Below are 19,778 nucleotides of genomic sequence, written 5' to 3'. Positions count from 1 at the left end.
ATGCATTTTGCGCTTAAACATAGAGCGAAAACGCAAGAGGCATGAACAAAAGCTACTTATATTCAGGTCGTTTGTGTTATTCCCGTACTCTCTGGGATTAGTTTTGGGAATTTCACACAACAATTGTGAAGCAAAATTCATAAAAATACGCATGTTGCACCGGTGTATTAGAAATGTTGACCAGGCTTGCTGATAACTACTGAGTACATGTTCTTATCTGAACCAAATCCCTCAGTTCCGTCTAAACGTAATTAGTACTTTAATCACATCATCTCGTTCATTCATGAAAATCCGTGATACTTCAGAGAGTGGGAGTTTGCCTAAGTAGGTGAATTCATACAATAAAGGACAGAAGTTGGGGGCATTGTAGAGAGGGCTACATGGTCCAGCATCACCAGAGCCACAGGAGGCAGTCCCTGGTCTTCCCCCTCACGTGATCTACCAAATGCAATAAAGCGCGACGAGGAGTCCCACTCCACGGATGAAGTTGGTGGCATTTTAGAGGAGACTACATGGTCCAACACCACCAGGGCAACAGGAGGAGGTCCCTTGTCTTCCCCTCACCTGATCTACCAAGCGCCATAAAGCACGGTGAGGAGTCTGGCTCCACGGGTGAAATTGGCAGCATTTCAGAGGGCACTACACAGTCCAGCATCACCAGGACCCCAGGAGGCAGTCCCTGGTCTTCCCCCTCACCTGATTTACCAAGCGGTATTAAGCGTGGTGAGCAGTCGCGCCACATGGGCCATGCCTGGGCCAATGGCAGCCCCGCCCTGTGCCCGTCAGCGACAGGAAGATGGAGGGCAGGACACCCCCCTTGGCCTTGTGGGCAAGTTGCAAATCCCCATGCTAAATAAGGTCAACTCTTACGAACATATATCTACTGACTTTTGTGGTGCCTGTTTGGCTGTCCTTTCAGACTGAGACCAAATATGTCAAAGACCGGATCCAGGACTCATCATCAAACAGTCTCCCCCACTGAGGCAAGCGGTATTAGGCATTTAAAATAATAGTAACCCCTCATGGTTTTCCTACATAAGCTTGTAGCCTGGCCAATTGTTTGTGTTTTTTGGAGGGAAGGCTGTTATTTGTAGTATGACTATTTAGTTGAAATAATTGCAGAGTGATATTTAACCTGTCGACTGTCGGGGAAAAGGAAAAGCACCGAAAAACTCACTGGTGAACCAACCGGGAAAAAGGCAGTAGTCTGTCCATCCCACAGCAGTACCCTACAAGATACAGACCATCTTGTAGAGGAGGTAGATCAAATCCTTCAACCTGATGCTTCTGGTGCTAAGCCAAAAAAGACACAAGTTGCCCAGTTGTTTAAAAAAGTTGGGAAGGGCAAATGGTCTTCTTTCATGACAATTAGCTCAATAAGAAATGCCCCGGGGGAGTCCACTATCGGCAGTTCTCCGTTGTGTATTTCTTCTAATTCATCTAAATCCCACATTCCACTAGAACCTGTGGTTACATGATCTAATAATTTTTCTGTTTTGGCCTCTAATAATACACCCCCAAATGACTCCGGAGCGCTTGCTAGTCCCCCCACAACGGTCAGATGTAGCGGATGATACCTGTGCCCCAATCAAAGAACTATGGGTAGTTACTAATTCTTCATGGGCTGAGATTAAGGACCTATGTGATGAGTTACAGTCCTCGCCGAAATACCAGCACCTTGAAAACTCATCGACAAGCCAGGTTGATGGTTGCAAGGATTCACATGACCAGGTTCCATTACTTTACCCTGATTTTACTCCTAAACCTATACTGCCTCACCCTAGTTTCCAATTGTCTATTGTCTAATACTAACCCTAACGCTTTTTCCCACAGCTGTATGTTATATATGACTGGTATCCCAAGGTGCCCTTGTGTGTCGAAGATGACGCTTCCCTGATAAATAAAGTGACGCACTGGATTAGAGACGTGATTAAATGCTACACTGTAATACATTCTGACATAATTAGAGCGAGTCGTATTTCACACTCTGACTCCTTTGACTACATTAGTTTACAGTTCTCACATTAAGCTTTTGTGAATGTTCTATTGTCTTTACAGGCACAAACCTCTACCCCCAATAACTCCCAGATACCGTTCAAAACAAGGGTCCCCCGACTTTAGAGACAGGAGCACCCTCAGACCACATCTTCTCTTTCTTGTATGGATTGACTGGATTGTTCCGTGAATCCTTCATCAATTGGCAGTCATGACCGAGAGCGGCCCCGAGTGTAGGTTCCTCCAACTAGTTCTTGCATCTTGCACAGTGGACAATTTTTCCACTCTCTAGACGTGCAGGTCCAGTGATTTTTGTATCATCTCTTGGAACTTTGCGGGACTGGGGAGTAAGTTTGCCCAGGGGGGCTCAGGGCCCTTTGTATACACAGCCAATATTATTATGTTTAAAGAGTCCTGGGAGGTTGTCCCAACCCATAGGAAAGGGTATAAGAAATTTCATGTACCTGCTCGCAAACCCAAACCCGTCAGACTTCAGGTGGTTTATCCACATGGATTAAGATCCCTCCGGGATACCACGTTAAGCAACCGCCAATCAATTCACTGGATCTACTTGGCCTCGAGGTTGCCCTTTAGGTAAATGTAACACTACTGTTATTTTAATGATTATAGCAGGAGCATTCCCAAGTAAGCAGAGTCTTCCATTCTAGACCAACTGCGTGATATTACTAACTCAAAATCCAAGTGGGAGGTAGTAGTAATTGTAGCCGGGAGTTTTAACACGTTTCAAACCTACCACCCTCCAAAGGGAAATAATCGGTGACGAAGATCAATACTGGGGTATTACCCAGATTGCGGGTCCTTGTCTAAAGTTCACATCAAAGGTAGACCTGCAGTTGCTGGACCTCTGTATATGTTGTCATCTGAGGGCCTGCAATGGCAGGGTAAAATCCTATGTAGAGAGGCGCCCAACTTTAAAAAACATTTCAGCCAGAGTTGTATTGATTATTTTCTTGTGGACCTCCGATTCTGGGAACTCATTATAGATATGGAGGTTTATATAGGACGGAGAGTGATCATTTTCCTCTGTTTCTTACACTGCATGACAAAATGGACAGGTCAAATAAGGACCCTTGATTACCCTGTGGTGATATATAAGTTAGCAATGATTGAAGGAAGGTAGGATGGGAGACTTTATTGAATAACGAGAATACATACGCCCACATACACCAGGGCCTGCCCCACATCTTGCTCCTATTAGTTCATCCTGAGCTGCCTTCCGATAGGGTAATGGACGTCCATGCTAACTGGTTCGCGGAGTTAAGAATCAGGCTTTTTCACCAAACCCTACTCAAATAAGAACTCTACTATGATTGCATCACACTCGCGGTTTAACAGAAATTGGAGAATAGCAAAGAGCCACCTCCTCCGTGCCATCTAGGGTGGGCTGCCAAACAACATCCAGACGGCTAAGCTGTCAAAAAATGTGCAAAATCAAACTGGGATATGGCCATTTGGACCGAAATGTTGAACGCTGTGTACCCGGGGAATCAGGCAGCCTTCTGGCATGTCATCTCACAAGGCTCCAAGACAGTGTGGGCGAAACCTGAATCTAACATTGCTCCCCAGAACTGGTAACCCACTTTAAAACCCTATACTCCTCTTCCCCTCCCACCCCAATCCGGAGACCCAAGATCACTATGGTCCCTTACCAGCCACAACACTCGGTGTCATTATCTACAACTCTCACACCTCCAGAAATGAAGAATTTTTCACTGTGTCGCAAATCACAGAAGTTTGGGGAAAGCCCTTGACAGCTTTGAATTCCAGTGGGCCTGTTCATCTCCGAATCCACTATTTGTTCACCATACCTTACCCGTCTCGATAATACCATCATGGCAGGAGCAGACCTCCCAACATCTTGGAAAGGTGCGGAAAGAATCTCTAACCTTAAAAAAGGCCCAAAGACAGATCCGGCAAAGTATCTCCCAATTAGACTCATTGACTCAAACAAATAAGCTATTACTACACCGATTGTTACTCTGGATCAATGAAACCAAGATTTTGACATCCTTTCAAGCCAGATTCCACACCAAAACTAGTATGGTCGACCTGATTTTTAGGTACCAACCAATAAGTTAGAAGGAGGTCGACTTAAATGGGGCTAGTCTTTACATCGCTTTTGTAGACCTTAAGACGGAATTCGATATGGTCCCTAGAGATAAACTATGGTGTATTCTCAGAGACCTGGAACTCCCTGGCCCCCTTCTTAATATAATTATTTAGCTCCACTGAAGTTAATTCTGCCCAAATCCGTTGAGGAGCCAATGGGGAAGCCACTGATGCTTTTGGGATAGATAAGGGGGTAAGGCAAGGCTGTATACTTGCTCCCATGCTGCTTTTGCTGTTTGTTAATGGGGTATTGACTATCTACTGGCCTGCGACAATGATTCCCCGGTACAAGGAGAAACCAAGAAACCTGCTTTGTTGTTCTCAGACGATACGTTGTTGGCATTAAAGACTCTCAAAACCCTGGAGACTCTCCTGAATAACTTCAATTTAGTTTACTCAGACGATGGCCTAGCAATCAATGAAAGCAAAGCTAAGTTTATGGCCATCCACCCCTATAGAGGCTTTATAGGGAATATATCCCTTGAGGGGGTGGAACTAGAGTGAGTGACAGACTTTGACTACCTTGGCATACACTTATCCAGCTGCAACACCTGGGTCAACTACTTTGTAAAAAGCACAAATTTTGCAATTAAGACCAACTCGCACCCAGTCTCCACTCTTCTTGTTGTCTGGAGGGCCCAAGCCGCAGCTGCTGCTACATATGGGGCAGAGCTCTGGGGCCAAAGAAATCGAAATGGAATGAAAAAAGACGAGAATAATTTCCTGAGAGCAGCACTCAAATTACCGCTAAGTACTCCATTAGCCTTTAAGCAAGACTTAGGGTTATGGCCTATAGTTTCTGTAACCCGCCTAAAGCCAATCCTTTGTAGGTGTTGTGTATGATCCACTCCTGAATCTGAACATTACAGGGACGGTTTGAGTTATGTCTTGAACAGATCACAGGGCGTGACGAAAAATCCGGTGGTTGGCTTCTGTGATGCAGTTTTTCAGCTCCAGGGGTTTGCATGAGCATTGACTAGATCCAAGTTCTATTACTCCCCTCGCTATAAAAAGCTGATGTTTGCCCACTGGGAGAACAAGGAGGTTAAACTATGTAACCAGATAGGCCTGGGGCACCCGACTGAAAGCTTCCTTGAGTTCAAACCAGTACCACTGTTTGAGAATTACATGACTGAGATAGATGCTCTATTAACTAAAGCACTTTATTTAAGGTTCAGGCTAGGTTCGCTCCGTCTTGCTACACTCACATTCAAATGGAAACCTGACCAAGGTGGATCCAAAATGTGTCCCTTATGTGGCTAGGGTGAAGAAACGTCCGACCATCTCCTGTTCTTTTGCCCTACCTAAAAACAGAGGAAAAGCTGGATAGCTCCCCTACGTCGTTATCTAGGAGCCCGCCACCATAAGATAGCCTCGAGGATATGTAGAGCAGATACGTCCTCTGTTAAAGTTTCACTGTAGGCAAGTATCTCGAGAGTATATGGCCCATTCGGAGCAAAATCCTCTCTGTCCCACTTCAGACAACCTGCCGGACCCTTGGTAGGCAGTACCTAGGCCTCTGACTGGTCAGTCACAAATGTACTTTAATGTATGGTGCGGTTTTATTGCTTTTACTTAACTGGTGCTGTTTTTGAGTTCATAATTCATCCATCTTAAATAAATTGTTTTTTGACTCTAGATATCAAAGTATAACATTGTACTGTTTGGTTTTACTGTTTTTATCAATCTAGTGCTATTACTGAGTATGTAACACATCCTGAATTGTTTTTATCTTTTTATGGTATGATGTATTTGCACTTCCACTGAAGAATTGTTACTTTTATGGTCTATGACCGAAATAAAGTACTAAAATGAAATGAAATGACTGACTCAGTTAGAATACAAACCACCTCCAACCGTGGGAAATAATTGCCTGTATACTCCTGCTTCAGGGTTGAGACACTAGGGTACACTGAGAACCTGACGACTTTCTTAGATTCCCCTGCATGTCTTTACGGACACTGAGTATATAGTTCACTGGTCACTTTTCTAGACACACTCCTAGCTCTGAACTAATCCTACCCGAGAGATTGATATGAACTGCTTTCGCCGGGTTTCAAAAACCTTGGAATAAAAATTCATATGAATATCCCCCAAACACTTAAATAGCACGTGCATCTATAAATATTACAGATCAATAAGAGAAAGGGCGCTTTACTAACACTCTAAGGAAAATTCAATAGTACTCATTCCAAATGTAGTTTGTTGAAAATTAAAAGCAGTCGCTATTTTACAGCAGCTTCAAATCCCAACATGGCAGCCACCCTACCCTCCGCAAATAAAGAGCGCGCATTCAAGCACTTACCTTCCTGTGAGTCTGAGGATTGTTGGCAGAGAAGGTGCCGGGCTGTCCAAGTGCTGGTAAATGTGTGTGCCTCGAAAGAGGTTTTATAGCACCGCTGCCACATTGTCTAGTATGTAATTAAAGGCACACACCCGACACGAAAGCTCATGAATATTCATCACCTGCAAGGAAACAATGAAACATGTTGGCTACTGAATTAGGAATGTTGAAGAGGAAAGTCACGTTTATACTATCAGCCCGAACAGGACAAATTCCGCAAATTGATTAGGTACAAAAAAATCCTAGAAACAATGGATGCTTAAATACATCACCCACCGACACGTGAAGCATGAACAGCACATTCGTACCTCTCAAGCAAGGGCTAAATTCGATTTCTGTACTTTCTGGTCGACACTTTGAGAGTGACATAGAACCAGCTGTGACATGAAGGCTTTTAGCAAAGAAGCAGGGTGATCAGGGGTTCTATAGACGTGTCGATCTTGGGGGTCTATTTTCTTCCTTCTGAGGTGCCCATGTAATGCCATTTATTACACTGTAGTGCACTGGAGACTGTAATTCCCATTTAAAACCTACAAACAATGTCCTTGGTTCAGACAAGAGGTGGTATCGCCACTAATGCTGATATTGTCATGGAGTGCCTACTCAGTTATGGTGGTCGTCAATAAAACCATAGACAGAGTGCTTCCCAATGCATCGCCTCCTTTGAAAGGGGGGATATGGGAGATGATCATACAGGAGAGCGCCATGTTTACCCAAGTCCTTATGTTTTAGGAGTAACTTAGGGTTAGGGAGGGTGCTGGCCTAGACGGATCCTCACTCTCTGGAGGCCCTCATGCTCCCTCAGAGACTGAGCTGTGGGTGCCTATGTACTGTGTGCACAGTCTAAAAAGTACTCACAGACTCAGTGCCCCTGTGGCCAGCAGTGTTGTCTTAAAGAATTTTTGGGGCCCGAGTCAAAAATATATTTTGGTGCCCCTGTTTGTAAAAACTTTGAATTTTATTACCTACGTTTGTGCTAATTGTAGCCTGTTTGATGCCAAACAAACCTTTGGAAATGGGTTTCGCACAAAAACAGTTGAAGTATTCCTTTTTTGGGGACCCAAAAAATTCTTAAGATGACACTGAGCAAAGAGACCGAGGTAGAGGTAGGCAGAGAGAAGAAGAGAGGTTCAGATATAGAAAAAGACAGAGGTGAGCTAGAAAGAGAGATCAAATTTCCTTCCCCTGTGGGCCCCATGGAAGGTGAGGGCTCTGGGAAATTGCCCACTTTGCCCATTCCTTAAAACGTCTCTGAGTGGTCAGCCATTGGATGCGACTGCACCCATGTGAAGGGAGGGTCTTGAAGGGCAGCCCACAGTCACACTAGGATGTTGGTGATGTATGGGTGATGAATGTATGATGTTACAACGCATACATTCACAACGCGGTATTTTACATTGCATTTGTTACAACGACTTGCGCTGGAGGGTGCTGGACTTAGGAATAGTATGATTTACTATTCCAACTCCAGCCTACGTTACAGTAGGGAAGGTGTTGGAATAGTAACTCATACTATTCCTTAGCTTAGAGCGCCATCCAGTGCAAGTCGTTGTAACGACTTGCGTTGTGATGCCCGCAATGTAAACATACCGCGGTGTAACGACCGCGTTGTGAAGGTCATTCTCCATGGGTAATTGGTGTCTAGATTTCCTCCTCCGGCCGTCCTTTCACATTTGAATGCTGCCTTACTAGGAGTATGAGCATGCGCAAAGTGAATTCTCTCATTTTCATGGGGTACGGCTCCGTAAATGGGAGAGCACTCTTATTTCCAAGGCATGAATGGGGGCTACCTTTTAGACTCTCTCGTGATCAGTATTACTGTGCAAATTCTTGTCTCCACTTCAGTAATATCTGTTGTCAGAGGGTGTGCAATCAGGGGTTTTACTCTGCACATTTTATGCAACATGCAAGCAGAATATAACATTACTGCTTAGGTGTCATCATTTGGATGCCTAAAGTTCAAAGGTTAGATTTTGCGATTTTAGAACTGAAAATATTGCCTAGCACAACTGCTTTAATTGTTTCATTCATTGCTAACTGATTCTAAGTTCTGCCCATCTCTGACATGTAAACCTGTCTCTCATGTCTAGCACCTTAGCCACACAATTCTTTTTCTTAGCATCTTTTTATTGTAAGAGGAAAAATAAAAAGGACAAAAGGACACTTGACAGCAGTGTTTATCACACCCAGCGTCAGATCAGAATTACGTGTCTTATAAATATCAAGACATTTATCTCCAAGTTTTGATGCGTTGCTCACCCATTTCCCCCTTTTCAGATCTCAACAATATTGCTATTGTTCGTAATCCTCAGTCCCTTCCAAACTGGGAGGTCTTCCAACGGGCTGTCAGAACATCCCTTTACTTTCATTCCCGCGGCCCCCACCCCCGAATTTTTGTCCATTTGTGTGGGCAACCTCTCCCTTCGTAAACCACCTTCTCTACCTGCATGCACTAATCCATGTTGGTTTCCAAATCCCGGGATGTGGGCCCCATCTCCATCGTCATTTTCTAGCTATGTTACGTTTGGCCACCATGAGGCCTAATGTGACCCACAGTCGTTGCCCGGCTCTTAGATTTGTTGTCTCCCAAATATTTAATAAACACCATTGAGGAGAAGCCTCTGCCTATTCCCCACACAATATCATCAAACGTGTAACAATCGCCTTCCAGCACGTCTGAATCATTGGGCAATTCAACCACAGGTGTAAAAATGTGCCCTCCTGGCTGCAGTTCCTAGGACATTGTGTTGACTCTAGTTTGCCCATTTTTACTAGTGTTGTGCATGTATAATTTGTCCTGTATGGGATCTTTAGTCCGACCAATCTGAATTGTGACCGTATGGCCACCTCCCAAGGGGACGCAAGCGCCTCTAGCCACTCCTCATCACTCAGGTCCCCCAGATCTTCCACACATTTGACCCACACTTTCTCCAAGATGTCAGGGGAATTGTTTAGTATTTTTCAATAGGTTAAAGATATTGCTTTTTTTTCATATAGTCATCTAGCAACCTATCCTCTAGAGGGGAGGAGACTGGGAGATCGGTACCCTTTGGATTGGCAAGTTGTAGATCATTCCTTATGTGACTATATTGGAAGGTTTTTTACGACACCAGCTCGTAGTCCCTTTGGAGGTTCACCCACATATCACCTACCCTTGAGAGGCCAATAAGGTCCCATTTATCAAAACCAGGGTGGTTTGCTAGAAATCCCAACTGTGCCGTCTCTGATAGGGGAGTGGCTTGGGTAATTTTCTCCCTCCACCCTAGAGCCGCTGACGCTATATGCCATATCATGATTGAGCTTAATGTTGGTGTTTGCTACTCATGTTCCTCCTTTGCCCCCCCGGATCACATATTGTGTTTATCCATCCTATAGGCTGGGTCGTCATGTGCTGTATGTACCCACTGATTGATCACTATAAGCTGCGCTGCCCAGTAATAATATTGAAGCACCGGCAGAGCAATCCCTCCATTGTACCATCGCTTAGTCAATTTTTTTAACGCTATTCGTAGAGTCCCTCCATCCCACAGGAGTGTCCATAGTCCACTTCAGCTGCTCAAAAGTATGTCGGAGAGGCCAAGTAGGGCGTATTTTGCAAAATGTATAAGAAGCGGGGAAGCGCAATCATTTTGTATGAGGAGGCCCTGCCTATCACCGACAAGGACAAAGACGTCCAATCTTGTACATCTTCCCAAAGCCGACTTAATGGGAGGACTGAGTTGCGTTCATAAAAGACCACGGGGTCTCTGGTGACATAAATTCCCAGATATTGGAATCCTTCTGTTGCAACTCTTGCTGTGCACGTTCTGGGAAGTTTCATTCTTGGGCCACAGAGGACGTATTATCAATTTATCCCAGTTTATGGTGTAACCAGAGTAATTTTGATACAGGATAAAGATATGGAGCACCCTGTGTAGGGTAGAGTAGGGTTTCGCCAAGTAGAGAAGGATGTCGTCTGCATAAAGGGAGATCCGATTCTCCTAATCTGCAGTCAATCTAAGTCCCCTAATAAGCGGGTCACCCCGTATCAACACCGCTAGTGGCTCCAGGACCAGCTCAAATATCAAGGAGAAAGGGGACATCCATGTCTCATCATTCTTTGTAATTTAACAACAGCCTTACGCCCTCCCATTTACCATCACTTGTGCTAAAGGTTCCGCATATAGCAGTCGGACCCATGCTCAGAACTTACCCCAAACCCTAGTCTCTCGAGGACAGTGAACAGGAAGAGCCATTCTATCGTATCAAACACCATCTTGGCACCCAAGGACACCACAACCGCCTCTTCTCGAATGCTGTCAGCTCTCCCCAGTACTTCCTGAAGACGCTGCAAGTTAAGTGCGGAATTCCTACCAGGCATAAAGCCTGATTGGTCAGGGTGGATTAACTTGCGTAGCATTGGAACCAATTGGGTTGCCAACACTTTCGCTAAAATATTGACCTCTGCGTTTAGCATGGATATTGGTCTGTAAGACGCACAACTCACCGGTCGTTTCCCGGTCTTGTGTATCACTACTATATTTGCAAGCTTTTGGTTTTCGGGTAATTTCCAGATTTTAAGACTTTCCTGGTACATCTTCACTAAGTATGTGGCAGTTTTGGACTCTGTCAATTTGTATAGTTCAATCGGTAAGCTGCTCAGGCCCATTGCTTTCCTGGCTTTTAATGATCGGCTAGCCTGCACTACTTCACAGTCTGTAAGGTCTGATTCTAAATGATCCTTGACCGCTGCCTCCAGTGAGGGCATATCCAGAGTTGCTAATAGTTCAATCGCTTCATTTTGAGTGAGCGAGCAGATGGTGTATATAGTTGCCTATAGTAAGTTGCGAAGGCGTCTGCTATTCCCTGCTAATCCCTCACTTTCTCCCCCCCCCCCATCTAGAGTGATCTCAAATACCCATAGGAAAGCTTCTTCTCTCTTGTTCAAATGTGCCAGGATCTTGCCCGCTCTGTCCCCCACCTCGTACAAGCAATGTAGGGTCGCTAGGTGTTTGGCTTTTGCCGCATATCAGCAATATCTCTATATTCTTTTTTTTAATTCATAGCCTATGTTGTATATCCGTTTGATCTGCAGTAGCGGTTCAGACTCTAATTTTTGGATTTCTCCTTCTTTGTCTTCCAACAGTTTCTGGTTTTCTTTTTTGAGTCTGGTGATCAAAGAAACCCCCTGGCTTCTAACCACAGTCTTGAAGGCCTCCCATAAGACCCAGGCCGATTCTACTGATCCCTCATTTTCTTCAAAATAACAAATCGTCACCTTCTGCAGAGCAGCTTGAATTAGCCACACAATCCTTGAATTCTTTGGTCAGCTCTGAAGGTTTTCATTTTTCAGTTTCTGCATCTGCACAGGTTTTGTTTCAGTTGCATGAGATGATGTCCTCTGCTATGGAATAACAACTGGTGGCCTATGGAGGCGGAAGTCTGTCCTAGTCCAGGTACCAAGGTTAAGAACTTGGGGGTGATTCTGGATGAGCAGCTTAATCTGTCAGCTCAAGTTAACCAGCTAACTTCCTCTTGTTTCTTTCTCCTAAAAATATTGGGGAAAATGTTCCCGTTTATTGCATACAAACTTCAAAAAACCGTTGTAGTGGCACTTTTTCTATCCAAACTTGACTACTGCAACGCGCTCTTTGTGGGAATTGATAAGGCACAGGAGAGGAAGTTGCAATCACTGCAAAACGCTGCTGCCAGACTGCTCATGAACATCCCCAAGGGACGCCCCACATCAGAGGCTATTAGAGCTTTACATTGGCTTCCCGTCCAGCAAAGAGCCAATTTTAAGGCTCTTTGTATAGTACACAAGACCCTCTATGGAGGAATATCTGGGGAGGTGCGGAAACTTTTTACAATGTACTCTCCAGCTAGATCTCTTAGATCCTCTACGAAGGGCGTTTGGTTGTATTCCAAAAATACGCAAGGCAAGATGGAGGGGTCGTATGTTGTCATTCTGTGTGGCCAAACTCTGGAATCAGATGCCATCCACATTACGACTTCAACCTAACCAGATGATGTTCAGGAAGGAGCTGAAAAGATGGTTGTTCTCTCAAACTTAAAGCTTCAGAGTCTCACGCTAGTTATCCATGTGTAACAGTCAGCGCCAAGACACCACGGCATTCGTGCGCTTAATAAGTAATATTTCAAATCAAATCAATGTCTATTAGATCCCTGTGTATGAAAACATATACATTTCCATTCTGTACTAGTGTGCTTTAGCTTTATGCTACAGTTTCCCGGGGATGCCCTTGTAACCCAGCTCTATGATTCACAGACTATTTCATTTATTTAATACATATTTTCAGACGTCAAATTGGCATGAGCAGAGACTTTTTTTTAGCACAATAGAAAACGGCATGACAACTATTGGCCGCAAATTTGACACTACCTTTTTCACTAATCTAAAAACAGCCTGTAAGAAATTGGGGGATTAATTGAGGGGAGTGAAACTCTCCTCAAGCTGAAACCACAATCCTTGTCAAGGTGAAGTTACAACCAAACCCCAACATAATCTGTGCTCAGCCCTCTAGTAGCTTGGCATTGAGCAGTCCGACTTAAAGGCAATGTGCAAAGTATTTGTGCAGCACTTCAAAGAGTAATACAGTGGAAAACACCACACAAAAAAGATGCCACAACAGATAAAAAAAATGGGGAAATTAAGAAATCAAGATCAAACCGGCAAAAATCCAATCAGTAGAACTAGAGATATGCAAGTTTAAATATTTCAGTAAAAATAGCACCAAAAAGCCCAAAGAGGCAACTATGGATATCTGGTCGCGCCAGACTGGAACAAAGCCACATGTTCAGGCTGACCGTGATGGACCGGCTACAAGGACCCAGGTAAGCCCACTGAAAAAGAGTATTTTAAATCCTGCTTTACGGAGTGTAGCGAGGTCCCGCTCAGAAGATGAATCGCTCAGGCAAGATGATGCATTGGTTCCAAGAAGCGAAGCTGCGATGTGAGGTCCTGCATCATTGTTGAGGATCCTCTTGGCAAGAGCTTGCAATGGAGAAGTCCGGTGTGGAAGATACAATATTGAAGGCGATGTATGGGTTCCGAAGAGCTATGAGGCTGAGATGCAAGAACCTGTGTCGCCATCGAGGCTGCTGTCGACGAGGGGTTTGTGATGCAAGGGCAGGTGTTAGGAAAGGTTCGAACTAGTGACAGTTCCGATGCAGGCTGCAGGATCGATACGGAGTCCTTGTATCAGGAAAGCCCTCAAAGCACAGGCGATGCATCAGTTCCGAAAGTGATGCGTCAAACAGCAAAGGCAATGCTCCGGGTGTGCTTGTGTTGTGCCATGCCGCGGAGGAGATCCATCGGTTCTGCTGACTCCATAGGTAGTGCTGGGGGAGCACCTTCAGGCCCACTTTGAAGGGTCCACAAGTGGGTTCAAGGTTGTTGAAGCATTTGTCCCTGAAGCTCTAGTCAGGAGGCCAGCCAAATAGCCCTTGGATTCACTTTGGAGTCCTGGCTTCAACAGATGCAGGTCCAGTCCTTCTCACAAAGGCAACAGGGCAGCACAGCGGGGCAGCAGTCCTTCACAGCAGCGGTCCAGCAGAGTGGCAGTACTATCAGCAACACAGCAGTCCTTCTTTCTAGCAAAGTATTGACAGCACCAGAAATATACTGAAGGGTTGGTATCTAAGGTCCATTATTTTTACCTTGGCCTTACTTTGAATTGGGGGATGCTTCTAGAGGTTTTCATTTGAAATTCCCAGTCATCATGCCTTCCCTGTCCTGGCGCCAGCCTAACTGCAGGGGGTATGCAGCCCTTTGTGTGGGGGTAGGTCACAGCCTGTTCAAGTGTAAGTAGGGCTGTACCCTGTTCCGCTCCCCCATCCTGTCAGTGATGGCCCATCCAGCCGCCTCTAAGCTCTCTATAGTGTGTGGCCGTCTAGGAGGAACAAAGCAAACACAAGGAGACGATGGACGGAGCCCTTAAACTTTTCAGACACTCACCCCCAGGCACAGATCTGGGTTGAATCCATCATCATTCTTTAGCTCACTTCGCCACACCAGTTCAGACCCAGCCATATGCAAATCAGTCTTGACCCTGTGCCTCATGAGAACAGTCCAGCCCAAACTGTCATGCCCGGTCTTCCCTAGACCAGAAACAAGGATCCTGAGACCGATTTCAAGGTAACACCCCCCATCAGCCAGGCTAGCTTGAATACAGTGTCAAAGTGAGCAAAGGACCCATGCTTGGGCATACCCTGCCAACTTGTGAGAAAGAACTTCAGGCATGATATGCAAGTATGTTCGTAAAGTGCACCACAAGTCAAGTCCACCACAAACTCAGGATAAGGAAAGTCACAAAATAGTCTCCTGACCTTATGAAGAAATATAGCCTTTGGGCATTTCACTGATTTGGGTCACTTCCTTGGATACATTTTTTAATGATGACAGACAGGAGACATGTTATCTCAAATATTAGTATATTTTACTCTTAATTTGGGGTCTAATTTAACATGCGGCAATGAGTGAACACTCACACATTCTTGTATGGCACTTAAGGGGCTTAGGACCCACATCCACGGGAAGTCTGGTGCACCAGAGTCACATCAGCATTTTCTGGAGGATCCATTTCCTCAAAATATCTCACACTTCATCATACTTTGAATTTTACCTTGTAGCTTCTACTCTTACACTGTTATTTTGAGCGATCAGGCTTATAGGCTGATGTTTCTCAAAATGTACAAGGTACACCAAGCTGCAAACTGCGTTTTTATTCATAAAATAAAATACTTTTGATACTGTAAATTAGAAAAGAGATTAACATTTGAAAAGAACCAGCTACTTCTCCCTAAGTCTGAGTCTAAAATTTGTCTGGATTGGGTTAAACAGCAAGTCACACACCACTCCTGTTAGTAAACAAGTCTATGCGTTACCTAACTTGTGCAGACCACTGACATGTCTGTATGCCAAGCATCATGCCTGTGAAACGTGAGGTCAAAAACAAGTTTAAACCATTGTTATATATGGCTGACCATATGTACACCATGTGAAACGATAGTTTGTCCATGACCATAACAGGCCACACCCTATGTATTTTATACACCTCTCAACCTCTCATGTTGTTGAAACATTTAACGATTAGTGGAGGCAGAGCAAGGCTTAGATTCTCTGGAGCGCCAAAATGGTTTTCTCTCGCTGGCCATTGGAGGCCTGCTGATGTGATCAACCTTTTCCAGGAAGAGGCCAGTGCTGCAGTGTCTCCGAAAGTCCTGCAAGCAGAATGAGGAGAAAATGACACCATGAAGGAGAACTTTCCGAATAGAAGATCTACTTATGGATAAGGGAAGATAATAAGTGCATCAACAAATACATTTTTATCTTGGAGTAGAGAGAGGAGCAGGGTGAAGAACACTATCACATCACAGGGGCCATTTTGAATGATGTGCCATTCCCTCCATCACTCATTGGCAGACTAAAGTCGAAATGCTGGAGAATACGGTGAAAGGTTCATTTTGAGGACACTGGCTCCCCTTCAATCTACAGAGGGCAAAGACTTCCAAGACATAACAGTTCTTCGACAATGAGGTGCTAGGGACCGACTCTGCATTCAGGATTGAAATACTTAGGGTCTCAAAGCTTCCTGAGCTGGGCCCGGTAGGCAGTATGGTGAGGTTGGGCTCACTGTGGTTGTCTAACTCCAGTCAGAGATAAACGGCGAAGATAGCAGCACTCAGGAAGCTCAGCCTCCATTTTAATGTCAGTAAATTGCATGTATTAACTTTTTAATACATGGCATTCTGTAATCCCTGTATCAACGTGATGTAATTTCTTTATAATTGGTGACTTGTGATGCACCATTATAAAAAAGAGAGGCCATAACTCAACTATTACGAGGTTATTACTATTATGAGGTAATTACAGTTGAGTTCTGAGGTCACAATTCCTACTACTAAAGTCAGCAGCCGAGGTGAAAGGTAGGTCAGTTCACAGAGCATAACTGAAGCAGCTGTTCAAAGCAGCAAAAACGGAACACTACTTTTCTTCCTTCTTCTCTACTCTTTAGCTTACAATGACAAGCAGAGAGAACATGTTTATTTTTTACCCTCCTTAGATAATTAGAGAAAAACTAGAATCTTTCTTCATGTTTCTACGCATTACAAACTAGTGCTGCTTTTTATTTTTAAACTAGATTTCTAATATATCTTTGCAATAAATAACTAACACGTTATTGATTTGTTTAATTTTGACCTAGAGGTTAATTCTTATTCTTCATTTTTGTAAATGCGCTCACTCTTTCATATGAAAGTGTTACGCACCAAGAATTTAAGTTGTTTGTGTGAAAGGTAATAGTGTGACCCTGTATTATTATACGGATAAAGTATCCCCCGGTGTACCTGATAAGGATATTGTTTTTCCTTAACCTTATAAAGGATCTCAGCCATTGGCCTCATTCCTCTATATGGTTATAGAAGTCCTTGGTGACTTGCAATATCCTTATATGGTACAGCGGGGGGGGGGGGGGTACTTCATCACTTATAATAATTTTATTGAGGAGAGAAGACCTGTAGGTGCTCAAAAAAGAGATAATCTCTAAAGACAACAAGGTACCGCTGTGGTTCCATCACATCTGCGGATAAAGGATGAGGAGGAGATCTTCTAGTTCACTCATCAGACAGCATCCTGAGAGTTTTTGAAATCCCACATTTTGAGTGGAACGGAGGGGGGCGTCTCAACAGCTTATAGGGATATATTAATGACACTATATTGGTACAAGCTTGCTTCACTCACCTTAAGTGTCACGTCAGCCTGATAATGTTTGTCTTTTTTATTGGATACAGAGACTATTCACAACTGACATACGTGTTTAATTTTGGATCGTAAAAGATCAAGTGTTATTCATGTTCCCTTCTTCTTCCCCTATCAAAGTAGGCAGTTCAAGAGAATAACTGTGGTGACATTTCTCACATGTAAAAAATTGTTCGCTGAAATGGGTTGAGTTGTGCCCTTTTTTCAGTTGTACAGGTTTACGATTTATCTGGAATGTGCATTCTTTGAAAAAGATGTTTTCAAAATGCGTTTTATTTTATATTTAATGAAAATCATTTAAAAATAATCCAATGGGTAATCCAGTGAATGAAGACACAATATGACTCAACACCCCAACAGACGGAACATTCTAGAATTCCTGTTCTCGGTAATATTTCGAGATGCAAGATGGGGGAAGCAAACTGTTATTTCCTCTTTACTTGATTAGACATTTGAAATTGGTGTACGAGAGGTTTCAACTTCAAGTGCATGGGAAAAACATAACCAGTGATTCTCTACACCTGCTTAGACTGCTGAAGGGCATACCAAATGTCATCCCTGAGGTTCACTGCTATTGAACAGTGAAAGCTTTGGTCCCTTTCTGACTGGATTATTGTATTGCTAATTTATTTTTTAGACAATAATTACATTCATTTATACATAACATTTATTAACTTAATAGATAAATATAAACATTTTTATTCGTGTGGGTTTTTGAATCAATCTTGAAAAAATAATATTAATTGTATTTAATATACCTAGACTAATTAAATATTCATTCAAAATTAAGTTTAAAGTGCTGCAGAGTTAATTCTAATTTGTACTAAATTTAAAAGAAATATATAACATTAATTAACATTAATATTTAACATAAAATATTTTAACTATATTTGTTTTAAACTTTTAAAACTTTCATTATTTTCCCATAGGCTTTACCATACTGAGATCTCTGCTCCAGTTGCAGAGGTATCCACCAAGTGTGTGGAACTTAAAAAATGGTTGTAAACTCATCAATCGTAGAAAGCTTTGGGTCATAGATGACGTTTTTATTGACTCCACCCATTGTTTCAGGGAGTGTTGACTATCTACACTTTTGAGTAACTTTAGACTTGGAAATAGTGGTTAGCCAAAAGTAGTAAAATTACTCCAAAAGAGTAAGAGTAAACTTGCAGGTGTAGACATAATCGTGTGTAATTTACCCTTGTGAATAGCCCCATATGTTTTGTTTATCTGCCCTTGCTTCCTGTTGATATAATGCACATAAATACTGCACTTTATGGTTTGTTGTATGTACCCATGTTCCGCAGAGGATATTAGGATGCCATGTAGTTTTTTTACAAACCATTACCTCAGGCATAAATTATATTCCTAGACCAGTGGAGAAGTGTGGTTCAATGGTTAGAGCGGCAGACCTCGATGCAGAGCACTGGTCTGGGACCAGGGTTTGATTCCCGACGCGGCAGGGTCTCGGGCTATAAATTCCTTGGACCTGATATTCTTGCCTCAGTGCCTATTCTAATCATGGGTCCCACGCTGCAACTCTGGGCAATAGCTTGCTTAATCTCCACAAAGGCCCCAACAGCACTGGGATGCCTGGCCTCACCATGGAGGTGCCCAGGAGTGGACACTTCACACGGATAGCCAGGAAGGGTTCCTACAGCGGTATGAGTACAGCGCTGAGATACCCCTAGGGGTGATTCGCGCGCTATATAAGTACATTTACTATCTGAATAAGCTCAGCTAAATCCCTTTGGCATAAAGATGCGGCTTACAAATGCTTCAAGTAAAACAATTCTTTCATTTTTGGATATCCTTTAGTAGAACTACGGCTTCTTTGGATATACTCACGCTCCTTTGGCACCCAAAGATATTCCTCACATTCCAGAAAACAAATTTACACTCAGAAAATGGTTCTTGTCATACATTGAGAAAACATGTGAAAAAGGTAACATTGTCAAATCTCTTTCTAAACACACAGAACACCAGCCTTCGAAGAATTTGGCAAGGTTTTATCCCGGACGCAAACTCTTGAATCTGAATGTGAAAGGGCTGCCCTCCTCCCTCAGTCTGGAACTGCACCAGCCTTTAAGCTGATGAAGCTCATGTTTTCCAATGGCAGAGCCAGTGGCCCACATGATTTAGAACAGAGCAGGCGGATTGAGGGGTTGGAAGACACAGTAATCCCTCAGTTTGTGGTGGATTATCCTGCACGACAAACTCTATATCAGGCCCTAAAACTGACATACAGTTACATCATTTTCAGTTCTGCCCTTGTGTGTACATGCCACCCTATTTTAACTGTTTCATATGGCTTTGTTTAGTGGTTATACCGTAACTGTTTTGCATGGTGTCTGCGCCCTGATGTCACTCCTTTTTAAACTTTTGTAATTCCCAACATTATGCCTTTATTTACTCTATCAAATTGTATGTTATTACTCTGGTAAACGGTAAATGTAATATGGCTTTGTACAAAGCGCTTTGTCACACTCTGGGGTTAGTCAGCGCTATGAAAAACTGCTTATAAATGTAGAAAGAAATACTAACATGTCT

The 19,778-nt window shown here is 43.5% G+C and overlaps 1 protein-coding gene across 1 annotated transcript in view; it reads right to left on the bottom strand.

The window, feature by feature from the left end:
• LOC146798576 (uncharacterized) overlaps positions 1 to 11,216 on the bottom strand; it is a 40,366-nt gene extending 29,150 nt beyond the window's left edge. The window contains exons 1-2 of the mRNA XM_085627764.1: positions 10,662 to 11,216; positions 6,431 to 6,483 (exon numbers count right to left, since the gene is read on the bottom strand). Coding sequence (XP_085483890.1) covers positions 6,431 to 6,483; positions 10,662 to 11,216 — 608 coding nt within the window. The remainder of the gene's footprint in view (positions 1 to 6,430; positions 6,484 to 10,661) is intronic.
• Positions 11,217 to 19,778: the final 8,562 nt, after the last annotated feature.

This window comes from Triturus cristatus, chromosome 9, assembly GCF_964204655.1.
Source record: "Triturus cristatus chromosome 9, aTriCri1.1, whole genome shotgun sequence".
Lineage (NCBI taxonomy): Eukaryota > Metazoa > Chordata > Amphibia > Caudata > Salamandridae > Triturus > Triturus cristatus.
The sequence above is the reverse complement of the archived record's forward strand: the minus strand, read 5'-3'. Positions and strand labels throughout refer to the sequence as shown.